This window comes from Mirounga angustirostris, unplaced genomic scaffold (assembly GCF_029215605.1).
Source record: "Mirounga angustirostris isolate CCGP_5_RB_7025 unplaced genomic scaffold, mMirAng1.0.hap1 SCAF_1, whole genome shotgun sequence".
NCBI lineage: Eukaryota > Metazoa > Chordata > Mammalia > Carnivora > Phocidae > Mirounga > Mirounga angustirostris.
Genome location: NW_026991709.1, coordinates 105386931 through 105412094, shown reverse-complemented (window position 1 = coordinate 105412094; position 25164 = coordinate 105386931). Strand labels below are relative to the sequence as shown.

Here is a 25164-nt window from a genome sequence, read left to right as displayed (position 1 = left end):
TCATTTAGCTTAGCAGTAAATCAAGATCCAGACCAGTAAAGCCAAGGAATGATAATTATGTCTTGGCTGTGCTAGTTATTGAGACTATGAATAAAAAGTTCCCTAAAAGTCCTCTCATGAGAAAGGAAAATCACTAATATGACACTGTCATCTCTTTCTTGGGTCACTGTGCCTTTGTGTAGGAATGAAATGTTCCCTTTACAAATATATAATACACATATTAGAATAAACTTCGTAACTTAAATGCTTTTAACATTCAAAAAAAGTGGATAGCAATTTGTGCCCGTACTTAATTATTTTAGAGTACGTAAAAAGCACATAATAGAATCAATAGTTGCTATGCAACAGGATGGCACATTTTAAAATAAACTGCATATTTACTAATTGCCATGGATTTTTATTTATTTCAAGTATTCCTTTGATGTGAAAAAAATAAATTAATGTGCATACTGAACATTTAAAATTGGTCCCAAATACACATGTTGTTGCTTTTCAGTTAAAATTTTTGTAATTATAGAATTTCCTATAGCCAGACTGCTGACATTAAGTGTTGAGTATTACTTGGTAGTGAGATAAACAAATTCCAACCAAATATTTTGTTAGATTATTATTAAGATATCCTATTTAGGAACATTTTAGAATTGTACTACTATTGACCTCATTTTAAATAGTACATAGAACGTTTAAAAACCAATAGTTAAAACAAACAAACAAACTGAACATTACTTCCTGGCTGAGCAACTGGATTAATAGTGAAAATGCAGGGGGGCAAGGGTAGTTGGAGTTTACCTCAAGAAATAGTCTATTCCAGCACCAAAGGGAAGCAAACAGAACATCTAAAATTCTTCAAAATAGAAGAGCCAAATGGCTGAATAATTCCTAATGTGTTTAAGTGTACTATTAATGGAATTTAGAAGGATAACTTGTAAAATAACAGAATTTGACAGGGATGAATTGTCATAAAATATAAATTTTCATTTATGCATATAAATGCATGGCTAAAAAGAATATTGAGAGCACACTTTAATTTATAAAATTATAATGTAATTTTCAAAATTGAACTAATAAAATCACAACATTTTAGATCTAGAATAGCCTGCAAATATCATCTGATTTAAACCCTTAATCAAGATAATAAGAATAGTCTCCATTATTAGTGTTTATTATATACCAGGCCTTGTGCTTAATGCTTTCCATAAATGTAATTTTAATTATTATAAAATTATTATTCCCATTTGCACATGGAAAAAAATAAGGCTCAGGGAAGTTAGGTAAATTGCCAAAGTTATATAGCCAGGAAATAACAACTGATACAAACCTGGAAAAAGAAGGAGAGCTAACTACAAAATCCAAAACTTCTGCATTTGGCCTAGATGGACGAATAGGAGCCAGATTTACCCTCTCTCCTAACTAACTAAGCCACTGGAGAAAAGATAGAAAACAATGGTTTCCAGACACTAGATATCAGACTACAAAGGATAGTGATTCTTAGAGATAGGAGACAAATGGGGTAAACTCTGTGATTGCCCAAACTTAGTTCCTTGAAATAAATTTAAGGCCACAGTGCAGGAAGTGTGAATCTAGGTAGTTTGGCAGGTTCTTTGAGTTAAGGAGACTAGAGAGATCAAGATAGCTATAATTCACAGGATGGTGTTCTCAGGGGAGAGCTGCACACAGAAAGAATGCTGGAGATCTACAAAGAGTCCCCATTAAGTATATGTATGGTCAGTGCATATGTGTGGGGAAACTACCCAAAGGCAGGGAAAGACCCATCTGAAAGGACTAGAGAGGAATACCATGTGCTCACACAAGGCCAGACTGGAAGACCTATAATTCACAGGGCACTGGGTAGATACTTCTCAGAAGGTTCTTGCATCAGTAGTAGGAAAACATTAGCCCTAGACTAAATGCTGAGCTGACTCTGCCTAACAAATTTTAAAAGGAAGAACTATAAAAATCAAGCTGACTCAAAGAAACTTAACAACATCCCAGAAGAGAGTTCAATAATACTCATAGGAATATAAAAATATCCAGCATCTAACAAGGTAAAATTTACAATGCCTGGCATTCAATCAAACCTTGCCATCCAAAAGGAAAAGGAAAACAAGGCTCATGATGAGAGAAAAATCAATGAATAAAAACTGACTCAGAAAGGCACAGATATTAGAATTAGCAGACAAAGACGTTAAAACAGTTGCGATAACTGTATTCCATTTGCCCAAAAACTAGAGGAAGAGGTGAGCATGTTAAGTAGAGATATGTATTATATAAAAAAGATCTAAAGTGAACTTCTGAGATGAAAAGTACAATATCTAAGATAAAAAGTACACTGGATGGGATTAGTGGCAGATTAGACATTCCAGAAGAAATGTTTAGTGAACTTGAAGACACACAACTGAAACAATCCAAATGAAATAAAAATAGGAGACTCAAAACAAACAAGAACATCAGTGAGCTATGAGACAAATTCAAGTGGACTAATATATGCCTAATTAGAATCCCCAAAGGACAGGAGAGAGAAGAAATGACAGAAAAAATATTTGAAGAAATAATGGCTGAAAAAAATTAAGATTTAATGAAAACTATAAACCACACATTCAAGAAGCTCAACAAACCTCAAGCACACCAAGGAGCATTCTAATCTAATTGCTCAAAAATAGTGATAGAAAGAAAATCTTAAAAGTAACCAGAAGATAACAGACATATAAAGAGGAACAAAAATAAGGATGACAGCAGATTTTTCATCAAAGACCGTATAAGTGGGGCACCTGGGTGACTCAGTTAAGTGTCCAACTCTTGACTTTGGCTCAGGTCATTATTTCAGGGTTGTGAGATTAAGCCCCGCATTGGGCTCCATGCTGCGTGTGGAGCCTGCTTAAGTAGCTCCGCTCAGCACAGAGTCTACTGGAGGATTCTCAGTCTCTCTCTCCCTCTGACCCTACCCCGCCAGCACTCTCTCTCTCTCTCTGTCTCTCTCAAATAAATTAATAAATAAATTTTTAAAAAGAAGGGTAAATTTCAAAACAAAGATCAGAATATTTAGAATATTAGCAGGGGTAATGAACATCATTTCATAATGTTTAAGGGATCAGTTCACCAAGAGGACATAAATAATCCTAAATGTTTATTCACCTAATAACAGGGTTTTAAAATTGATAGACCAGCAAGGAGAAATAGACAAATCCGTAATTAGAGTAAAAGATGTCAATAATAGCCCTTTCTCAATAATAATTGATAGAAAAATACCTAGAAAATTAGTAGAGATATATTCTGTGGAAAATAATAGTTTTTTAGAACAACTTATTTTTAAGAAATATATTGGACAACACTATTAACTAACATGACCTAATTGATATTTATAAAATTCTCCATTTAACAGCAGAATAAAGATTCTTCTCAAGTGCACATGGGACATTTACTAAAATAGATCATATTCTGGAGCATAAGTAACTCTCAATAAATTTGAAAGGATTCAAGACATACAAAGTATTTTTTCTGACCACAGTGAAATTAAAATAGAATTTATTAACAAAAAGTTATCTGGAAAGATCCCCAAATATTTTGAAACTAAATAAATACCAAGTCCATGCCCTTAATCACTATGCTATGTAGATGTGTGAGGAGACAGGCTACATGGAAAAATGAAACATGCTGAGCAGGGAGCCCCACGCGGGGCTCGATCGCAAGACCCTGGGATCATGCCCTAAGCCAAAGGCAGATGCTTAACCGACTGAGCCACCCAGGTGCCCCCTTCCTTTTCCTTCCTTTTTTTCTCTTTACCTACAGTAGTTTGTTCCAAGGAATAGTTTGGGGACAAGAAGGACTTGCTACCTGACTTGCTACTTGACTCGTTCTGTCCATCAGCTACCTCCTTTTCTTCCCTGAATACCTTCTGTGTTTCATCCTCTTCTAGGGACTCCACTGATTTCCTAAATGGCCTCTTCCCCATAATAAATTAAAAAAAATTTTTTTAAGTCCTTCTAAAGTCTTTCTGTCATCTAATTTACAGTTTGTCCTGTCCCATCTAGTCTGCATATATTCTTATTCTCTTAATTCAAGCAATGAAAAGAAATTAAAGGATTCAAGGCATCTTTGGGAGGCAAAGTGAATAGAACTTGGTGTTGGATTAGGTGTGAAGGGTAAAAATGATGTCCCAGTTGCTGACCTGAATAACTAGATGGATTGTGGTTACTGTGTCTTGACTGGGGAAGGAACAGGTGGGGAGGGGATTGTATCTAGGTTTCTGGTTCAGACAGTTTATTTGAGACACCTGTGGTATATCTCAATGGCTAGCAGGGATGGGTAGATGTAAGTACCTGGAATTCAGAAGAACATCTGTGTTTTGGGGTTTTTTTGAGTGCCCCTGAGGCTTCCCTTGCCTTTAGGAGTCCACGAGAACAATACATTTGAGCAATGCTATCATGTTCCTAAATGATCCTTAGCATCCTTTTTCTCAAACAATCCAGAAACTTATTTTGAGAGAGCCAAAATAACTCCTTGAATTGAATATAAATGTAATTGTTTTGCCTTGGAGGAAATGCTTAGTCCTATAACCAGTGCAACAAACTCGACTGACCCCACACTGGGGCTAGTCTTTTATCTGTATTTTATTTAATTTAAAGGACCTTATGTAAACTTTCTTGGCAAATTTTCTGTTTTCTGGCACCCTGGTTTCAGTGTTTCCCTGAGAAATTCATGTTGACCTCTTTCCTCCTCTCAGAGTGATCTGAATCACAGAGTCACAGTAAGTCAAGTTTGACAGTTTTTCTCCCAAGTTATCTGGCATTTACTCCCTCTAAGAACTTATAATCATGGCACAATGTAAATCTAGAGCCAGCCTGTCATTGAGATTCTCTCATCTCGCTAGATGAACCAGGCCTGAATGACTCCAGTACTCATAGATTTGTTCTCTCTCTTGCTCTAGTAGGCAGAGCCAAAACCAATGGTTAAAAACCACAGGGAGAGAGATATTGGCTCAACTAAAGGAAAAACTGCCTAATGCTTAGTGCTGTCTGAAAATGGAAATGCTTGCTGGGAAGGAGTGAGTTATGGTTTCTAGTGGTGTTGAGGCACAGGGCAGACAACCGTTTGGTGCAGATTCTGTGGTAGAGACTGAAGAGTCAGAGCATAGAAGTAATCTCCACTGACTATTGAATCTCTGCTCGTGCTAGAGCTTTATACATATGTTTTGTCCCGTTTATCCTCATAACAACTCCCAAGGCAACTAGTTGTAACCCCACCAGGAGAGGTTACAGTCACAATTTAAGATTATACAGCTAGAAGGTGGCAGAGCCAGGGTTTAGAGCCAGGATTTAAACTCAGCTTCCTCTGAATCCAAAGCCCTTGCTTATTCTTTCCACAGTTCACGGAAGCTTAAGAAATGGAACCAGGGGATTTCTAAGGTCCCTTGCAGTGCTGTGGTTCTGTAGAAGTACAACATGGATACAGGCATCACTGACTTGACTGTGTTTTCCTTAATCATCCTTCTGGCCTCAGTCACATTAAAATGATAACCTGTGACTCCAAAACTTTCTGGGATCTCCATCAAGCAAAGACCATTAAAAAAAAATCAACATTTGTACTTTGTATCCCCTCTGAGCGTTCAACAGAACGTAGTCTAAAGGCCTCAGAATCTTTTTTATTTTTTTCTTATAGGGTTTCTGGGAAGGACTGAGTTTATAATACACATATACAGAAGATGAAGCTTTTAATATTTCTGAAAACTGTCGTAAGATATTGTCCTAACTTCTCCACACATTTTACAAGTCTTAGAAGGTCTTAGAAGATCTTGAAATATTTGACCCAAGGTCAATTTTTCTGGCCTAAGTTCTGAGTCAGATTATTTTTAAACATTAGAATTAAAAAGTTAGATTCATTAAAAAATAAATATTAGAATTAATTTTTTAAAAAATTAGAGTCTGAAAATAAGCTTAATTTACTCATCTTAAGGTCAAATGGCTTTGTATGTGTGTTAAATGCTGTTTTCTAGATTGAAGCTGAGCTGGCCAAGGAAAGAGCTCGACATTTAGTTGAATTTGAGGAGCAAGCTCTGCTTTTTAAGGAAGAAGCTAGGCTAGAACTTGATATTGAAAAGGAAAAACACCAAGAAATAATCCAAAAGTATAAGAAAGAACAAGAGGAACTACAAACGAAGGTCTGTCATCATGATGTTCATTATTATTTAATGGGTTTGAAACTATAGATGTTGGTTATTTCCTTCTAAGAACACTGTACAGTATTTTTAACTCAAGCAGCTTTCCTCAGGGTCATTGTGCGTTGGTTTTAGCGACATGGGTGGAGTGGTTTAGATCGTTTCCAGAATTAATAGCTGAGATAAATCATATAAGCATACAATACAGCTATGTATGGAATTTTTTTCTACTAAAATAAACTTTTTTAAAAGATTTTATTTATTTAAGAGAGAAAGAGTGAGAGAGAGAGAGAGCACAAATGGGGGCGTGGGGGGAGAAGAAGGCTCCCCACTGAGCAGGGAGCCAGATAACACTAGGGGCTGGATCCTAGGACCCTGGGATCATGACCTGAGCCAGAAGTCAGACGCTTAACTGACAGAGACACTCAGGTGCCCCAAAATAAACCTATTTTTTAAAACAGCATAATTAGGGGCATTTGGGTGGCTCAGTCAGTTAAGCATCTGACTTCAGCTCAGGTCATGATCTTGGGGTCCTGGGATCCAGCCCCAGGTTTGGCTCAGTTCTCAATGGAGAGTCTGTTTCTCCCTCCGCCTCTATGCCTCCACCACCCTCATGCTCCCTCTCTCAAATAAATAAAATCTTTAAAATAAATAAAAATAAAAGAGCATAAATTATATAACTAATAATTAGCATGGTTAGCTATTTTACCAACAACTAAAGCCTATCTCCTTTAATTGCAAGTATTTCCAATTCTAGATATTTTTTGAATGAAGGGAAATATTTTAAAAATGTAATCTACCTCCATAATTTCTGAAACAGTATGTCCTAAACATAATTTTTTTAAAGATTTCATTTTTAATCTCTACACTCAACATGGGGCTCAAACTCACAGCCCTGAGATCAAGTCACATGCTTTTCCAACTGAGCCATCTGGGGGCCCCCTAAACATAATCTAAGGTTTTGTTTAGGTTGCCTGTTACTATAAGACCTGAGTGTCATATATATGCATGTTTTTGTGTACACGTATATATTTGCGTTTGTGTATATGTATATGTGTGTGTATATTAACCAAGATTCAGTGGGGAAATCATACTTCGAATAAACTCACTAACAGTCTATGTAAATGAAGTATCAGATGAGACTTAATGGCCTCTACTTTGGTGTACAGGAGATATGGTACAGCCTTTTCAATAGCACTGTCAACGATAGGCAGGGCCAGCTACATGATTATGTGACAAGTACGATATCACAGGGTCCCACACTCAAAAAGGCTTCGTACTACTTGGGTGTAATGCTCTGCAAATGTTGTCTTGAAATTCCTAGTAAGTTTACCTTTGAATTTGTGTTTTGTAAGTAAAGTTCTATTGGGACAGTGGTGCACTTGCTGGGAGCTTGAAGTCTCAGCTCACCCAAATTTCTACCTCTCCTAGACTAGTTTGCTCTGAGAAGAGGCCTCTTAAGGCAGATCCCAACTTGCCAGGGGTTATGGTTTTTCAAAGTAAGTCATAAAAACAGATTTTGTAAGTGAATTCTCTTGATTTTTAAAAGCTGACTCCCTTTTTGAAGAGATCAAAACATATCTGTGTCTATGTGAGTCTCCTGTCCCGAGGATAATCTGGTCTGTTTCAGTGTTGACTCGCCTCTGGATGATGGAAACTACTGCTCAGACCTAGCAATGACCCTCTTCCTTCCTGGATTAATTGAATATAATGGAATGTTAATTTAATTTTTAAAGTTACTAAGTGTGAATAGATTTCGTGCAGAAGTTATTCTTAATGTAAATTTAACATTTGAAACAAATTTTGGATATATAACTCTTAAGTAATAGTTCACAAAATCCTTGGAACTTTGGTCTATGAATGTTTTCCAGATTCTTCATGGACTGGTTTCTTGTTATACTAATATTTATAATATGACGATATCCATAGCATAAATAATAAGGATATGTTTCATCAGAAGCAGCTTTGCTCTTCCTGGTTTGTTTTCTTTTCTTTGTGTTGTTTTTTAAGGAGAAAGAAAACAAGCAGCCTTTTCCCTTCTAAAGACTCCCAGGACTCTCAGCCAAAGCTGCTCATCTTCTCTCATCTCTTTATCTCTCATTCTCTCACCTTTTTATCTAGAGGTACCACCTACAGAGACAGTATATTTTCAAAGTGTTCTGGTATTCTCTAGAATTGCACAGTCTAATATGTTAGCCATGTATGGTGACTTTAATTTCAATTAATTAAAATTAAATAAAATTTAAAATTCAGTTCATCAGTCACATTAGCCACACTTTTAATGCTCACTAGCCAGTCCTGGCAAGCCAGAGCCTATTGAGTGCATCTCTTTCCAACTCAGCAATTGGTGATGTCACCTTGGAATCGGCCAGGGTGAGAATATTTACACCATCGAGACTAGATACAAATCTGGCTTTTGTGTGTATATGAGTCAGTTGCTAAACATTTATTGACACACTACTGTCAGTAGGCACATGTGGCTAATGGCTACCATATTGGGTATCACAGAGTATCTCTATCATCTGTTGGGTAGTGCTGCTTTCAATGTTGTAGTATCTGGGGTACCTCCAGTCATTGTAATAAGAAAGAAAAAAATATATCAAATGAAAACTTACTGCTATGGTATGAGTAGAATATAACTATGGTGCTCCCCTATATGCACCCCCAAACATCAGGCATTTCTAGGTCCCAAAGCCACCTCATACTGAATCCAGACAGGTACCTGGATCAAGACTTGAGCTGTCCTTGGTAGCTCAGTCCGGACACAGAGATTTATATATTTCCAAGGATGCCCAAGTCATTAATATGCAATTCCATTTAAGGTGGTAAAAATACATTTTAGTCTTAACATTTATTTATTTATTTATTTTAAAGATTTTATTTATTTATTTGACAGAGAGAGACACAGTAAGAGAGGGAATACAAGCAGTGGGAGTGGGAGAGGGAGAAGCAGGCCTCCCGCCGAGCAGGGAGCCCGATGCGGGGCTCGATCCCAGGACCTGGAATCATGACCTGAGCCGAAGGCAGCCGCTTAACGACTGAGCCACCCAGGCGCCCCTAGTCTTAACATTTAAAAAGAAAATCTTGAAGGCCTACATAATATCATAGGATTTGTTTTCATTTGATCAGAAGCGTACACTGATTATTTAGAATAAACCTCTTAGAACCTTAAGAACTCTGTGGTTACCTAGAGATATTGCCTACAAATTAATAGAAGATTTATCTTACAGATATCTGACTTAATCGCAAGCGCTACTAGAGATCTAAGGCTGGAAGTGACCGCTCTTGAAGAAAAACTCCGTGAATCTTATATCCGGTATACTGAAGATTCTGAGTCAAAGGAGAAAGAAATCGAAAACCTTAAAAATGTGGTTGCAGAATTTGAATCCCGCTTGAAGAAGGAAATTGATAGTAATGATTCTGTTTCAGAGGACTTGAGGAAGGAAATGCAGCAGAAGTCAGATGAGCTAGAAAGAGTAATGCTGGCACAAACACAACTGATACAGCAGTTTAACCAGTCCCAGGAACAGGTAGGAAGCAGAGGATGGAGCCCTCACCATTAGTGAAAGAGCACACATTCTTTCCAAAAACGAGACAAGCAGACAAAAACATGAAAGGCAGCTTGGGGTCATGCAAAGAGTTGGGGACTATTAGTCAGGGACTTGGAATTACATCCTGGTTGTGTTCTTACCTAGGCAGTCACTTAACTCTCTGCATCTGGCTTCCTTTTCTATAAAATGAATTCACTGAACTACATAATCTCTGCGGTTTCCTGGCGCACAGTTCTACAATGTTGTAAATGACCATTTAAAACTTCTAAGACTAGGGATCTTTGTATATTTATGTCTTATTTGTTTTGATGTTAAATCTTTGCCAAAGAAACTTTTAGAGCACTTGCCACTTAAGTTCAGAAAATAATTTGGACAATATATTTTATTTTATTTTTAAGATATTTATTTATTTGAGAAAGAGAGAGAGAGAGCATGAGCAGGGGGAGGGGAGAGGGAGGGGCAGAGTGACAGGCAGACTCCCCACTGAGCAGAGAGCCCAGATGTGGGGCTCTATCCCAGGACCCTGAGATCATGACCTGAGCCAAAGGCAGCCGCTTAACTGGCTGAGCCACCTATGAACCCTGGGACAATATATTTTAAAAGTAATTTCTCTTTAGGGCTTTATCTTTCCGTCAACCTAAACTATAAGATAATTTACATGTGTTGGTCTTCTTTCTTATGTATGCATGATTATTTCAGCAATGTTTTTATTTAAACTAGAATGGACTTATTTTGATTTGAATTTTCTTTTCTAATAAAGTCTTATTTCTGAACTACTAAGCAGTTTAGGGCACACAGCATGGAGGAGATTCATATTTGAATCTCCATGATACGATGTTTCCTATTTCAGGAAACCTGAATTCTAGTGATTCTGCTTCTAAATTTCAAAGAGACCCTCAGGCTTAGCACTCAACATCTCCAGGCTTCCTTTCCTTTCCTTTTCTTTCTTTCTTTCCTTCCCTCTCTCTTTCTTTCTTTCTCTCTCTCTTCTTTCTCTTCTTTTTCTTTCTTTCTTTCTTTTCTTTCTCTCTCTTCTTTCTTTTCTTTTCTTCCTTCCTTCCTTCCTCCCTCCCTCCCTCTTTCTTTCTTTCTTTCTTTCTTTCTTTCTTTCTTTCTTTCTTTCTTTCTCTCTCTTCTTTCTCTTCTTTCTTTTCTTTTCTTTTCTTCCTTCCTTCCTTCCTTTCTTTCCTTCCTTCCTCCCTCCCTCCCTTTCTTTCTTTCTTTCTTTCTTTCTTTCTCTCTCTTCTTTCTCTTCTTTCTTTTCTTTTCTTTTCTTCCCTCCTTCCTTCCTTCTTTCTTTCCTTCCTTCCTCCCTCCCTCCCTCCCTCCCTCTCTCCCTCCCTTTCTTTCTTTCTTTCTTTCTTTCTTTCTTTCTTTCTTTCTCTTCTTTCTTTTCTTTTCTTTTCTTTTCTTTCTTCCTTCCTTCTTTCCTTCCTTCCTCCCTCCCTCCCTCCCTCTCTTTCTTTCTTTCTTTCTTTCTTTCTTTCTCTCTCTCTTCTTTCTCTTCTTTCTTTTCTTTTCTTTCTTCCTTCCTTCCTTCCTTCCTTCTTTCCTTCCTTCCTCCCTCCCTCCCTCCCTCCCTCCCTCCCTCTCTCTCTCTCTTTCTTTCTTTCTTTCTTTCTTTCTTTCTTTCTTTCTCTCTCTCTCTCTCTCTCTCTTTCTTTCGTTACTCCTTCCTTCCTTTTAAAATAACACTAAGCACACTACTCACCTCTCCAGATATTTAGGGGGTCAGCTGAGTGTCTCCGGCAGACACACTGCAGCACAGCCTCCCTGATAAAGTGAGCTGCTTCACAGGCCAGGCAGGAGGGGGAAGGGAGAGCACACATGGACTCAGTTCCACTGAAGAAACCCTAAGGAGAGAGGCGATGCAGGTTTGCTTCAAATGAGACAGCAGTGGTGAAGCTCTAGAGAAGGGATGGTAGGTTAAAGGAAAGAAAGGTCAAGGCAATTAGACCAGCAGGTTTTCTAACTCTTAAATCACCAAAGAAATGGCAATATGGAAAGTAAGGAGTAACCTATAAACTAGGACAAGCAGAAAAAGATAGAAGGGTTGAATCCAGTAAGTATATACTGAACCTCTATGTAGGGGCCAGGCGCTGTGCTAGGCCCTATCTGTGCAATTATGAACAAGACTGACAACTGCCATTTCCTGCTCTCAAAGAAGAATTTAAAGACAATCTTATGTAATTAAATTGACATCCAGGGGCACCTGGGTGGCTCAGTCGGTTAAGCATCTGACTCTTGATTTCGGCTCAGGTCATGATCTCAGGGTCATGAGATCGAGCCCCACATCAGGCTCTGCATTGAGTGTGGAGCTTGCTTAAGATCCTCTCTCTCCCTCTGCCCCTCCCCCTCTCCCTCTCAAAAAAAAAAAAATTAAATTGACATCCAGAGGAAAGAATGACATAAACAAAAACTTAACATATATTGCATGGAGCACTGGGTGTTATGTGCAAACAACGAATCATGGAACACTACATCAAAAACTAATGATGTACTATATGGTGACTAACATAACATAATAAAATAAAAATTAAAAAATTAACATATAAAAAGCATAGACTAGTCTTAAAAATTGGCCTTAAGGGGCGCCTGGGTGGCTCAGATGGTTAAGTGTCTGCCTTCGGCTCAGGTCATGATCTCAGGGTCCTGGGATCGAGTCCCGCATTGGGCTCCCTGCTCCTTGGGAGCCTGCTTCTCGCTCTGCCTCTCTCTCTCATGACTAAATAAATAAAATCTGTAAAAAAAAAAAAAAAAAATTGGCCTTAAGGACCTGTATTGGTTATCCATTGCCGCCCAATAAATTATCCTCAAATTCAGTGGTTTCAAATAACAAACATGTACTATCTCATAGTTTCTGTGGGTCAGAATGTGGTTTGGCTAAGTACCTCTGGCTTAAAACCTCTCGTGAGGTGGGTGTCAGGGGACTAGGGGTACAGTTTTGCCTAAAGCCTCAACTAGAGGAGGATTTGTTTCCAGGCTCACTTTGTGGTCGTTAGCAGGATTTATTTTATTATGGCTGTTGGGCTGAAAGCCTTAGCACCTTGCTGGCTATTGTCAGAGGACTCCCTCAGTTACTTGCAATAAGAACTTCCCCATAGAACAACTTACACGTGGAGCTGGCTTCCCTCAGAGCAAGCAAGTTAAGAAGACTGAGAGTGCAAGAGAGGGTGTCTAAGACAGAAGCCAGTCTTTAGCCTAATCTCAGAAGTGACATCCCAATGCTTCTGCTAAACTCGATTCATTATAAATGAGCCAGTAAGTTCAGCTCACATTCAAAGCAAAGGGATTGCACAAGGGGGTGAATAAGCAAGAGGGCGGGGATAACTGGGGGCCATTCTAGAGGCTGCCAATCTCAGTGCTGCTGGAGGTAACTTTGGCAAGAGAAACTAGATTAAAAGTGAAGAGTGAATTTCTTTTTCAGACAAACGGAGCTAGATGTGAAGCTCTTCCTGCTCATTAGTTGTAAAAGAAAGCCACTTAGAGATGGAGCTTGTTTGTTTGTTTGTTTGTTTTTTAATGCACACTCTTGAAAAATACAAGACACTGGTTTGGCACATAAACAATCATTGATCATTACTAGGGAATAGAAAGGGATCATTCCAAAAGTAAAGTTGCCTAAGGACATGCCTGGGGACAGACTTCCTTTAGCTGGGGTGGGAGGAAGGGAGGTAGATTAGATTTTCCATTAGAAGTTAAATAATTACCATTGAACTGTAAGAGTAAATAATTAAGGCTCCTTCCCTGGTTAAGCATGCCAAAGTCCAGAATATTCTTATAAAAAGAGGAAATGAGACAATAACAGTGATAGGATGTATGAGCCAGAAAGAATAGAGGTGGTAGCATGTAAAGTGAAAAACACTATTATTTTGATCACACATTCCAGACACTTGAAATTTCTCAGATTCTAGAGAAATAAAGCCACATCTAACTTAAGAACAAATTCTCATTAGAATAAAGATAAATTAATGGTCTAATAAGGAAACTAATTAAGGTCAGGAAAGCCCTATTCTCTTTCAAGGGGTCAGAGAATGGGTGGACTTTGCTTTTAATTGTTTGAAGAATGTTCTCAAGGATAGGAGGAAAGCCAGAACCTCTAAAGGGCAAATGGGCATTCCTTCATGGAGCAAGGATTATTGGAGAGTGTCCACAGAGACAACGAGGGTAAAGAAGGTGAAGCAACAAGAGGTGCAGGTGAATAAGAGGAGAAAATAGAATGTAAAACTGAATGGGAAATGTGAATGAGAAAAGAAGGCCCATGAAAATTCTTCTTAGGGAGAAGACATACATTAAAAAAATTGAAATATATTTTTTAAGGTTTTATTTATTTGACAGAGAGAGAGAGAGCACAAGCAGGGGGAGCGGCAGGCAGAGGGAGAAGCAGGCTCCCCACTGAGCTAGAAGCCCGATGTGGGACTCGATCCTAAGACCCTGGGATCATGACCTGAGCTGAAGGTAGATTCTTAACTGACTGAGCCACCCAGGCGTCCCTGAAATATTTTTTTAAAAGAAGAAAGAAGGGGCGCCTGGGTGACTCAGTCGTTAAGCGGCTGCCTTCGGCTCAGGTCATGATTCCAGGTCCTGGGATCGAGCCCCGCATCGGGCTCCCTGCTCTGCGGGAAGTCTGCTTCTCCCTCTCCCACTCCCCTGCGTTCCCTCTCTCGCTGTGTCTCTCTCTCTGTCAAATAAATAAATAAAATCTTTAAAAAAAAAAAGAAGAAGAAAGAAGTCAGAAAGAAACCTAATATGTTAGAGAACAGAACATCATCATTTAAAACTAGGTTAAAGTAGATTCACCTGCTTCTTGCTACCAGTTTTCCTTCCTACTAGCTTCATATGAGTTCTGTCAAGACAGTGTGGCCAGGCCCCACTGTCAGGGGTCTTGTTGTAATCCAGAGGAATAATGTGGTAAACCGCGCCCCCCCCCCAAAAAAAAAAGAAAGAGAGAGAGAGAGAGAGTTCACATACAACCACCAAAGGAAAACCAGTATGGAATGTTCAATATTTTTATTGTCTTAAGATTTTCAATAAGGAAAACAAAGGGACAGAAGTTTTAAATTCTATCAGTTCCTCTAGCCATCTAATGAAACTCAAAGACATTCAAAGATAAAAAGGAATGCTCTTGGTTAAAGTAGAGAATTGAATACATATGTTTATCTATGTTTCATCTCAAAACAGCACTAAAATGGCAGTAAGTTAATAAAAAGTGAATACATCCATAAGGAAAAGAGAACAGGAGAGGAAGCTGATGCCAGATGAAAGAGATGTTGACCAAATTTTGGAAAATAATTCAGAAGTAATTAGTAGACTGTAGGATGTTGAAACCTAATGCCTCTGGGGATTGGGGGAGTGGGGTGGAACCCTAAAAGGAGCAAATCCAATTATGTGACACAGCACTGGAAAGGCTCAGGAATTGGAGACACGAGATTCTTCTGAAAGAGAGAAGAGTGGATCTGAAAATAGGATTGTTTGAATGATTGTAAAAGGAACAGATAGATACTTGGATGCCCTCCCTAACCTCTAAGCAACCCTCACTCACTATTCTAGCAGGATTCCAAAGATTTACATTCTAGAAAAACTGCATGTGAGAGGCTTTGGACCTGAGGGTACAGAACAGCAGAATGTGGGAGAAGGCTGGAATGAAAAGTCTGTATCTTAAAGAGTGAGACCTCCTGGTCCACTTTACCTACTTACTTCCCAGAACACAGACAACTAGGTTTATATATCAACAGTTAGGAAATTGGAAGTGCCCTCTCTGGAGAAGTGAGGTGGCTAAAAAGAAAAGACCTACGGATCCTGCTAATTGGGGTCTCCTAGTGAAATGGCAATAGTCATGTTGTATCTACCCACGAAGAAGTATACCAATCAATAAGCCCTCACGGAGGCACACAGAGCTTCCAGTAACATTTTAGAGACTTATATTTAAACATGAACAACCAAAAGATCACCAGACATTTTAGGAATACCTCTAATATGAGATAGAAACAAGGATCAAACAAGCAAAAAAGAACTCAGAAGAAAAAGATACAAAATAATACAGGGAGCAAATGTGAGCTTCAAAAAAGAGCATAATTAATATCCTCAGAGAAAAGAGAAAAGATATTGCATCCATAGAACATGAGCAGGAGGCTATGAATAAAGAATGAGAATAAATATTAAGATATAAGAGCTGAAGTAAAAAATTCAATACTTTGGTTAGATAATAAAGATGAATAAATCTCCCAGAAAGTAGAAGAAAAAAGCAGAGTTGGAAAAAAGAAAAGAAAATTAGAAAAAGAAGATTAGAGGAGATTTGGAAAGAGAGAACAGAGAAAGTGGAAGAAATAAAATTGTCCAGAAACTAATCAAGGTCATTTCCATGTACTGAAGGACATACATTTCTATAATGGATGGTAAAGCAACCACACCAAAGCACTTCATCATGAAATAGCAATACCTTAAGGATAAACATGAGTAGTTAGAAAGTTTCTGGGCTGGGGGTGGGGTGGTTGGGAGGGTCACTTAAAAAGGATCAGGAATCAAAATGGCCTCAGAATTCTTAACAACAGCAGTAGAAACTAGAAGACCGTAGCTTCCACATTCTGAAGAAAAACTTTTCAACCTAGAATTCTATAACCTGACAAATGATCAATCAAGCAAGTGTCAAATAAGGATATTCTCAGATATTAGAGTTCTCAAAAATGATACTTCCCTTTGCAGCCTTTCTTGGGAAGTTGTCAGATGATATATGACACCACAATGAGGGAACAAAATAAGAAAGGAGAAGATACAGGAATTGGGAAGTAAGAGTTCCAACACAGGAGAGGAGTGGAGAGAATCCCCAGGACGATGGTAGGGAGAAATCCAAGAATTACAGCAGGGCACCAGATTTAGAGAACAAACAGCCTGGGGTCAGCAGAAGAATGGAGAGTTTTTAGAAGTATGTTTCCAAGAACAAAGAGAAGCTGATGGATTACATGGAGAGTTTGAACATGTTGAAAGAATATTTACATTTCTATAAGTGGGTTTAATGAAAAATTAGTGATCAACACCTAGAACCCTAAGCAGATAAATAGTGGGACAATAATTAACTCTGGAAGGATGCTATGCAAGAAGGGAAATGTAATCATAGTACACTGCATGGCTCAGGGATACATACTATTTATATACTATAATCATATAAAGTAAAATATAGATTTGACTAAAAATCATGATGGAGATTGGGAAGATTTTCCAATAAAATTGTGATAGAAATTTCTCCTAGGGGAAGAGAAACATCTGCTCTGGGGCGTGGAGGGGCGGGGGTGGTGAAACATCTACTGGGAGTTGGAATAGGAAGCTAAATCTTCATTTTCCATTCTATGAAGCCGGCAGATAATGACTTCAAAACTGAAAAACCATGAGATAACTGCATAATGTTATTATTTAGGAATATGGAAATAAATACCACAAGAAACTGCTTAAAAATCTGAAAATGGTTATTCCTGGGATGTAGGACTTAGAAGTATGAAGGACTGCTTTTTTTCATTATACTATAGTACTGTTTTAATTTTTAAATATATGTGAGATATTACTTTAATTTTAAAAAACAATTTAAAACAATGGAAAGGAGTAACTTATAAAAAGGGCCTAATAGGGTGGCAGAGGATAGGATAAAAGACAAGGTTTTAGAACATGTAAACAGGTTTTTAAAAAATAGATGCTGGGGCACCTGGGCTCAGGTGATAAAGCATCTGACTCTTGATTTCGGCTCAGGTCATGATCTCAGGGTCATGGGATCGAGCCTCACTTCTGGCTCTGAGTTCAGCGCAGAGTCTGCTTGAGATTCTTTCCCTTTCGCTGCCCTTCTCCCTCTGCCCCCTCCCAACTGACGGGCATGCCTTCTCTCTCAGTTTTTCTCTCTCTCTCAAAATAAATAAATAATAAAATCTTTAGAAAATAAAATATAGATGCTAAGAAAAAAAGAGTAAAGGGATGCTTTCTGAAAGAGAGGTCCTGTGGGAGATGGGTGGTCAGAGGACTCTCTGAGGAGGTAATATTCAAGCAGACCTGAAGTGAGAAGATGAACATTTCAGGCAGAGGAAATGTGAAAAGTAAAGGCCCTGCAGCAAAGAACATTCTGGGAACCTTGGAGAAACCACAGGGAAGTCAGTGGTAGAAAGCAAGTTTGGAGGGACCAATTCATGTGGAGTCCGTAGTCTGGCAGCAAGAACTTTGGATTGTTTTCTTGGTGTGATGGAAAGCCACCTGGAAATTATGAACAACGCAGTGACATGATCTGATTTATTTTTAGAGGATAACTCTGCTGTATAGAAAATAGGTTGAAGGGAGGCAAAAATGAAAGCAGGAGCAGCAATTACAAAGCCCTTGAAAAGGTCTAGAAATGCATGGATGGTCATTGTGCTAAAGAAGGCGAGAAGTGGCCTGATTCAGGATATATTTTCAAGGTAGAGGCAACAGAAATTACTGGGATGGGTTGGATGATGTGAGAGCAGAAGAGGGATCAAGGCTAACTCCAAAGTTTGGAATGTCAGCAACCGAGTGAGTGAAAGTGCCATTTACTGAGATGGGAAACACTAGTAAAGGAATACAATTGGGGAGGAATATCAAGAATTTGATTTGGCACATGTTAATCTCAATGTGTCTATTAGATATCCACATGGAGGTATTGAATGGGCAGTATGTTCAGGGGAAGGCTGACTAGAGATTGATTTTGAGACAACCACATGTAGCTGATACTTAAGCCCTGGTACTGAATGAGATCACCAGGGAATTGAGGTAATAGAGGGTTGAGAACAGGCACTCCAACTTTTAGAGGCTGGGAGGAGGACAATCGAGCAACGGTGACAGAGAAGGAATGTCTAATGAGGTAGGAGGAAAACTGGAGAATACTACCAAGGATTCTAAGGAGAAAAAGAATTTTTTTTAAATTTTATTTTATTATGTTATGTTAATCATCATACATTACACCATTAGTTTTTGATGTAGTGTTCCATGATTCATTGTTTGCATATAATACCCAGTGCTCCATGCCGTATGTGCCCTCTTTAATACCTATCACCAGGCTAACCCATCCCCCCACCTCCTTCCCTCTAGAACCTTCAGTGTGCTTCTCAGAGTCCATAGTCTCTCATGGTTTGTCTCCCCGTCTGATTTACCCCCCCTTTATTTTTCCCTTCCTACTATCTTCTTTTTTTTTTTTTTAATATAATGTATTATTTGTTTCAGGGGCACAGGTCTGTGATTCAACAGTCTTACACAATTCACAGTGCTCACCATAGCACATACCCTCCCCAGTGTCTATCACCCAGTCACCCCATCCCGCCCACACCCCACCACTCCAGCAACCCTCAGTTTGTTTCCTGAGATGAAGAATTCCTCCTATCAGTGAGATCATATGATCCATGTCTTTCTCTAATTGACTTACTTCACTTAGCATAATAAATTTAAAGAAGGGAGCACACAACTTCTATGGAGCCACAATCCCCTATAGAAAACGTTGGTTTCAGATAGTTTTTGGAATTCAAATTATTTCATATTTCAGAAAATTAGTGAAGCACCTATGCCGCCAGAGATCTAGGGGAGGTCCTCCCATGCAATGACATCAATATTTCTGCAGTGAAGCATAGGAATGGCCCCACTGAGTGAAATAAAGATTATCAGTCCAGTCAGATTTTATTACCAAATAATATAATTTACACAAATTTTTCTTCTCAGAGCTTTGTGGATGTCAAAATTGTGGCTAATGGATTGTAGATGTGTACTTGCTTTCTTGACAACAGCTATTTTTGTCGGTTTTGTTCATTCACCTGACCATCTCTTGGCATCTTGGATATGATTTTGTTTAGAAAACAAAAACTGAGAGTGCATGAGGTTGCTCTGTAGAGTTACAGACACAGAGAGGTGATAGGAAAAAGTGAAGGAAGAACTTTCCCCACACTATCTACAGTGGTTACTTTTTGGGGGGTAGGAAGAGATAGCAACGTTTTCACTTCTTATACTTTTAAAAAATTTGGGGATCATGGATGACTTTAAAACTTTTTGGTGCTTTTAAAATATTTTTCAAAGACAAAATCTTAAAAAGGAAAACCCATTTATTTAGGAAAGTTTACTAATAAATCTGGCAACAATGGATTTATGTAAACTCAAAGATTAAATTTGAGGAATACATGGTGTTTGCAAACACAAATAGCTTTTTTTGCAGAGGGATTTGCTTAGTTTTAGGATGTGCATTTTCTATATTTTCATATTCAATCAATATAGATAAAATGGCACACATTTCTCTGGTAATTCCGTTTATGAGAAAACAAAGTACCAGTTAGTATATCAACAAATGAGTAGTTCTCAACTTTGGGACCAAATAAAATTAGAACATCTAAATCTCTTCTCTAACCTCTGGCTCCCCAGGGAGCAGGGGGAGAACTGGGGAAGCTTTTAGGGGCCAGAGGCTATTCCTAGGGTCGGTTGGCAGGGAGGATGGGTGAACTGACAGCCTGAGAACCTTAATGGTGGGGCATGGGGCAGACAGGAGTGTGGCGGTCAGACTGAGAGCCTTCAGTAGAGGAGAGGGAGAGCTAAACAAGGCTGCCTTTTACATGTCGGAGACTGTTTGTCCTGATGCAAAGTGTAGATGCCAGAAAATTGATATAATGAGAAAAAATATGAAGAAATTGTTTCTGTTGTACTGAATTAATACCAATTAAATTCTAAGTAGATTGTTGACTTAGAAAAATGAATCCTGAACTCTGTGCCTTCATGGGCTTTTCCTCCCCATTCTGAAAATCTGCTCTTGAAGCATATTAGTCCAGGAGATTATTTCCCTGTTTCTACTTCTGTTTTGATCTTTCACAGTGCCTATTATGTTTGTGAGCATAGGGATACAATTTTAGAACAACCTGCCTAATATCCATCTTACTTCTTTCCTAGAAATATACTCAGATTCTCATTCCTGTCTTACCAAAGGGCCATTTCCACTGTTTTTCTGCAGTGTTTTGGGCTGATCAGATTAGTTGACCAGAAGCATTAAATGGAAGGCTAACTCCTACTCATCGTTCTGATTTCCACACCTTTCCCACAGTTTCCCTTTGTTTCTGCTCCCCCCGTGGTCCCCCCCCCCCAATTTGTTCAGCCATCCACTCACCCTGAAACATATCTAGTTTGGGTGGATGAAAACTATAATCTGATCATTCCATGACTGGTTCAGACCTCACTGGGTATAAAGCACAAAGAAAGACACCCATCTGTACTTATTCTTCACTGAGGACTTGCTTTCTTGGCATGTTCCCCCAATTGCCAAATTCAGGTGATTGCCATCACAAATGGGACTCTCACCTTCAGAGTGATCAAGTTAGCCGGCAAAGCCTTCTCTTGCTTCTTCCACTGTTTTTGGAATTGAAAGCAATCCAGCGTCTCTAAGGATAAAAATGAAAACAAACATAAAAATAAACCACACTTACATTGCAAAGAGTGGGGGAAATTGGCCATTTTTTAATATTAGAAATTTCAAACAGATGGCGAGCTAATTTATATTTTCATTTTGACATTTACTTACCCATTGGGAGTGCAATTAAGCCAAATTTTAAAACCACTCAAAGGGGCCTTCATCTGAAAATGTTATAGACGTATCTACAGATAATGCTCTTCACCATCAACAGAGCTTAAGGACCCAGAAACAGTAGTTCTTCCATGCCCAGCCCACCCTAATCAAGGGACACATGGGATAGGAACCTCCTCTGTGAAAACGCTGGCCTCCTGCTATCCTCCCTGCCTCCTATCTTGTCCCACTTGGGGCCGTTTTCCCTAGAGCTAGCAAAGGGATCTTCCCTTAATGCAAATTTGACCATGCCAGCCCCCTGCTTGAAATGAACCTTTCAATGACTCCATACAGCCCTCAGAATTAAGTTAAAACTCTATTATTATATTACTAAAGTCATCTTCAATCTGACCCTGCTCCCTCTTCTCTGCCTCAGTCCTTGTTTCTCCTCCCCTTCTGCACTTTGCACCTGAGTCCTACTAAGCTACCTGTCATCCCAAGATGTGCCTCTCCTTCTCATGCTGCCAGGCATTTGTACTCCCTGCCCACTTTGCTTGGGTAAACCCCACTGCCCCTTCTTCACCTGGCTCATGCCTCCCTTTTTGTTTTGACTTACAGTTTAGTTGCAATCCAGTGATACAATTTTACCATGCTAAGATATGGCCAAAGATAATTTTACCTGAAACATTTAGAATGTATGGCTTCACTGATTATTCTCATGTTTGCCCAGTGTTTTCAATCTTACTGTACTTCCATCTTACACATTTTCCTATGTTGTTCAATGAGAACACACATTAAAATCCTATAACAATACAACCTTCCAAAAACACAGCCCCCAAAGAGACATTTTGCCTAAATCACCGAAAGCAATCTAATCACAAGTGAATGATTCTTTTTCACACATGATGGAATTTTCCACTAATGTGCCTTACTGACTCTGGCCACATCCACGTGTGCTCTTGTCATGCCCTGTCACACACAGTCCACCCCTGAAATAGCAATCCTCTCAACTTGATGTGTTCTATTTCCATTTTGTTACTCCATAGTTGGATAAATTTATAACATCTGAATTGCCTGTTGTACAAAACTGAGTTGTAATCTCAATTTTGAAAGAGGATGGTAGCAGGGGAGCCTGGGTGGCTAAGTTGGTTAAGCGTCTGACTCTTGATTTCAGCTCAGGCCATGATCTCAGGGTTGTGAGATCAAGCCCTGCTTCGGGCTCTGTACTGGGCATGGAGCCTGCTTAGGATTGTCTCTCCCTCTCTCTCTGCACCCCCTAAAAAGAAAAGAGGATGGTAGCAGAGGATATGCAGATATTGTGAGATTCACCTGAGATTTCACAGCATTTGTAGCAATGACAAAAATAGAAGTTCTAACTCTGCAGCTTGTTTTCAGTTCAGAGGTCCTCCTGGCTTGGAAATAATAGAAGAAAGAGAAATAGTCCTTTGTACTGGAAGCTAATAGCCTTGAAGAAGGATGAGTTTCAGAGCAGTGGGCCCCAGACCAAGATCGTCAGCAGCCCTTCCAAAGTTCAATCTGGAGCTGGCAGGCACTTTGCTCCCATTATACTTGCTATGGGGGCATCTTTGGGTTCATTCCACCTTTTCATTTCCTCCTTCAGTGGAGTGTCACTTGCCTAAAGTAGCTTTTAAGTGACTTGCTTTATGGATGTTTTCCATAGAACACTGCTCCCTTCCTTTCAGACTTGAATTTAATTTTAGTAAATGGATTGAATTTTATTTTTCTTTTAATGAGAGCTCTTGTCATCACATCACCCATCATGTTATCCTTCCATATTGGTGGACCTATTATTCATGTCACCAATTTATTGACCTCATTAGTTAACTGCTATTCATTCTTTTCTTTTATGTATTCAAATAAACTTAAGTCTTTCTTATAGCTTTCTTAATCAAGGGAATTTTTTTATACAAAGTTATTGAAAGCCCCTTAAATCTAATCACTTCAACACATTTGCCAGCTAACTCAGTAGTAGAGAGGAAATAAAGCATTGATGGCTGTGCCTTTTAAAAGTTTAGGTTATGTTTAGAAAACTTGGGCAAAACCAAATGAAGTGTCTTTTTTTTTTTTTTTTTTTTTACTATTGCTTCCATGTCCTAGAACAAAATGGTCCCTGCATACTTGATGTAATTAGTTACATAATTCATTTAGGCATGGGCATCTTGGAGCAGGGCTCTGGAAGCAGGAAGGACCCTGCCACTTCAGAGCTGAGTTACTCTCAGCAAGTTATATAAGCAGTGGGGCTTCGGTGCCTTTCTTTGTCAAATATAGTTATTAAGAGCAGCAAATGAGATGACACCTAATGTAGCAACTGATTAATCTTCTCTAGCCCTCCCTCCCTTACCTTTGCAACAAGTATTTTAGGTAAAGTTAAGGAAAACCAGAAGAGAAAGCCACAAACACCATCCTTGGTCTCCAGTTCCTCAAAAAAAAACCCCAAAACAACAACAACAAAACAAAAAAAAAATCTAACTGGAAGCAAATACTTAACCCTCATGATTTTTTAAAATATATGATTATATGGACACATATGTGTGTTAATAATATATGTAAATGATGAGACTTTGTTTGACCCAGACATGCTGCTGATTTTATAGAAAATTATGGAGCAACTGTTAATCTGGAATTGTGCTATATTCTTCGATTCTGATTACCAAATTTGGAATTGAATAGAGTTCTGATCATGATCACAAGAAACGCAAATACAGGAATATGCTACTTTCTCGGATGCTTTGTTATTTAGTTCCACTGACAGCAGATTAGTCAGTAAAGCCTTAGGAGGATACTTCCCACTGAGAGTCAGATTTGGGAAGGCCTTGGATAGTTTTACAAACAAACTAACCTGATGGAAATTCATTTTTATCTGAAGAATCCTATGGCACAATCATTTTAATTGTGTACTCCCTTGAATTGTTTACTTTTCAACCTCTTTTTTGATATCCTACACACATGAATGTCAGGAGGTTAGAAGGATCCAAGACTAATTCTTACCATAGGCCTTGAAGTAATTTGGATGAATACCATAGATGAAAGATGGGTAACTCTTCAACTGAAACTGTAGAGTCTCAGAATTTGAAGGGGCCTTAGTGATCTCTAGTCTTGTCACACATTTGAAGCTTAAATTTGCTCCAGTACATCCCAGTCAAGTGAGAGTCAACCCTTCAGAGTATCCTCTGGACAGCTCTGGCTGTTAAAATGTTCTTCCTTATCTTCAACCCCATAGCTACTACCCTTGGCTCCAAATTCTGTTAGAGAAATAAAAAAATGGCTCTGCTCAAACTCACGAGGCTGCAGACTTCTTGAGGGCAGGTATTGTATCCACTACAGCTTCTAATGACTTGATAAATGATTGCTGAATGGAATTAAAAGCCAAAGGTGGTCTTTATTTTGATATATATCTTACAAAATGGCAAATGATCAGTATATTTAAGTTCTACTGAGAAAGCATCATATAAAGTAACTGATTTTACTGTTTAAATGTCATAGCTGATATGTTTAATTCTTTCAGTCTTATAATTCAAGCAATTTTATCTGTCTTATATATTGCGATTTACCTTTATTATAAAATAACATACTTGCCCCTACAGATATTAACTATTAGACATCACATGTGCCAACAAGCTGAAACCCCACTAAAGTAGGCGTTAGAAGTTCTGGGTTCCAGCCCCAGCCCCCCACTACCCATCTGAGTGATCCTGGCTCTTGTTTCCTATTCTGCAAACTGTAAGGGTTGAATCAAATGTCCTCTTAAAGTTTTTTCCAACTTCACAAATCATTCGTCTTTTTGACTTGTCTGACCCATGTGGTAGAGTATCCACAAAGACTGTCAAAGACAAGACCTCTGATTTCTGGTTTAATTCTCCATTTATATTGCCAGTGACTTTCCATATGTACAGTGTAAAGCTAGGGATGCTTCCCCACTCCTTTCT

General features: G+C 38.7%; 1 protein-coding gene across 1 annotated transcript in view; it reads left to right on the top strand.

Moving 5' to 3' along the window:
• The window catches only part of LEKR1 (leucine, glutamate and lysine rich 1), a 172971-nt gene that overhangs the window by 142724 nt on the left and 5083 nt on the right, over positions 1-25164 (top strand). Inside the window, exons 11-12 of the mRNA XM_045903489.2 lie at positions 5990-6154; positions 9382-9681. Coding sequence (XP_045759445.1) covers positions 5990-6154; positions 9382-9681 — 465 coding nt within the window. The remainder of the gene's footprint in view (positions 1-5989; positions 6155-9381; positions 9682-25164) is intronic.